This window comes from Coffea arabica, chromosome 5c, assembly GCF_036785885.1.
Source record: "Coffea arabica cultivar ET-39 chromosome 5c, Coffea Arabica ET-39 HiFi, whole genome shotgun sequence".
Classification (NCBI taxonomy): domain Eukaryota; kingdom Viridiplantae; phylum Streptophyta; class Magnoliopsida; order Gentianales; family Rubiaceae; genus Coffea; species Coffea arabica.
Genome location: NC_092319.1, coordinates 48,543,775 through 48,546,023, shown reverse-complemented (window position 1 = coordinate 48,546,023; position 2,249 = coordinate 48,543,775). Strand labels below are relative to the sequence as shown.

The 2,249-nt window shown below is 40.2% G+C and overlaps 1 protein-coding gene across 1 annotated transcript; it reads right to left on the bottom strand.

Moving 5' to 3' along the window:
- Nucleotides 1-595: 595 nt before the first annotated feature.
- LOC113690883 (sufE-like protein 1, chloroplastic/mitochondrial) lies at nt 596-2,249 on the bottom strand. Its single transcript, XM_027208991.2, has one exon. The coding sequence runs from the start codon at nt 2,019-2,021 to the stop codon at nt 792-794; it is 1,230 nt and encodes a 409-aa protein (XP_027064792.2). The 5' UTR covers nt 2,022-2,249; the 3' UTR covers nt 596-791.

The following is a 2,249-nucleotide window of genomic DNA, read 5'->3' as shown; positions in this document are numbered from 1 at the left end:
TATTTGTGTGTTATTTCGGAAAATACAAGATGAAAATAGAATTATTGCTAGGAAAAATGTCTAAAATCAGGGACTATTACCAAGTTAAAGAAACTTAAAGAAAAAAACAAAATAATTTAATGTATACTCAATAGCCAGCAACTATACATTCTTAGCCAATAAAAATAAGCAACGCAGTGGTTATCAGAGGAATAGCCTGAAAGAATGCCAGCATACTGTCTAAATAGGGTCAACCAGATGCTGGCAATGATAATATTTACTCCAAATTCCATCTGTTTTAGATTTTTCATGACAACCCCACATTAAGCAAAATCCAAAGACCACTCTATATGGGCACTATGCCTCATTCTAAAGGTATCAATCTCACATTCGCGCTTCCTCTATCATCAGCTAAACAGCATGTCATAACCAGGTTGAACACAAAGCATACTGAAAAGATGATCATCTTCCAAATGCTGGTAAAATATGAACCTAAGTTCTTGAGAATGCTAGAAAAGTCAAAGTGGCATGTATACTTCCAAAAGCAGAAGATTGAACTTTATTTGGAAAACAAGTAATAGAAGGAAGCATAAGACTGAAACAGGAGGCATTGAAGTATCGTCTAATATAACTTTTATTCTGTACTCTCAAACAGCGTTGTTAAATTCTTATAACTCTCCTCACATTTCTGAAGGACTATAAGCTCGATGGTATCAACAGTCTAAAGCATCAGCATAGCTTAAAGCAATGAAAAACAAACAGGAATGGAGAAGTGAAAAAAAAAGTACAAAACCTCATTCAACCCCAATGGTTTAGCTACTACTAACTTCAGATGGTGTCTTTGCTACAATAGACAAAGCGTGCAGTCCACTTTGCAACTCATCTTGCAACAAACCATATATCAATCTGTGCCTTTTAACCAAACTTTTACCTTCAAACTCCTCCGACACCACCTTGACGTTAAAATGTGTCTCCCCATCACTGCCCTTAACCCCAGCATGCCCAGCATGCTGATAAGATATATCTTCAACTTCCAATTCTACAGGCTTCAGCTCACTAACTAACTTCGCCTTGATCCTCATCCCCCTACTCCCCAATGCACCACCATTACCAGAATCCAATTTCAAATCAGTAACATCTTCTTCAGAACTCACTCCACTCTTTACATCCCCATTTCCACCGTCATTGTTTAATCCCGAATGTGACATCGAGCTTTCATCCGGGCTTTCAGATAACTGACCAACCGAATCTTCCGCCTTTTGAGCTTCCAAATACAATTGCAAGGCCTTCTTCTGCATTAATTTCAACATATTCAAAAACCCATTATTCCTAGAAGGTGTAAGACTCTGCTGCAACCCAAGAAGCACCGCAAAATCAGGTGTAACTCTCAAAATCTCCTCCACAGGACGGCCTGAAAGGCCTTGAACAAGCAAAGCAGCTAAGCCTTTGGTAAGAACTGAATCAGAATCAGCCTCAAAGACTACATTTTTATCCGAATCAAGGTATGCTCTGACCCATACCTGCGAAACGCAGCCTTGTACTTTGTTCTCACTGGTCTTAAACCGACCATCCAAAGGCCTTAAATTTCTTCCATAAAACAAGAGCTGCTCATACTTGGCCTTTGGTTCTTCAACGGCCTGGAAAAGTTTGATGATTTCTTGGAGCTTCGGGGGCAGCTCTTCAATGGGTTGGAGAGTGGCCGCTGGGGAAGCTGATGGTGTTGAAAATATTGGCTTTGTGGGTATTCTTTGAATTGTAATAGGCCTAGAGAAGAAAAGATTTGCGGGTTCTGAGTGCAAAGATGCAATCTTGGGGGTTTCAGAGTCTGGTGAATAGCGTGGGCGGCGCGCGAGCAAATGTGGGTTTTTAGTGGAGAATAAGCGAAAAGAAGGGGAAATTGACATTGGTTTTTCGATTTGGGAACAGAAAAGAGGGACAGGGATTGGAATTCGCAAACTAAGATTTTGAAGGGAAGCTTTGGGGTTGAAGAGAGGAAAGGGAGGAGACGAGCTGAGGGCTTGAATTGTTGTTCTTGCTCTCATGTGATGTCCCAGCAGATGGAAATACAAAAGAAGAAGATTCAATGGTACGACAAAAAGACAAAATCGCCAACACAAATGTCTCTACCAGAAACCAGAATCACCATTGACCACAAAAATTGAAACTGCAGCTGCTGCTGAATGCAATTTCGGCTTCTCAAGTCTAAGGGTCAATTATTGATACGGAACTTTTATTCTGGGAATAAAATATGATTCAACTTAGATCGATAC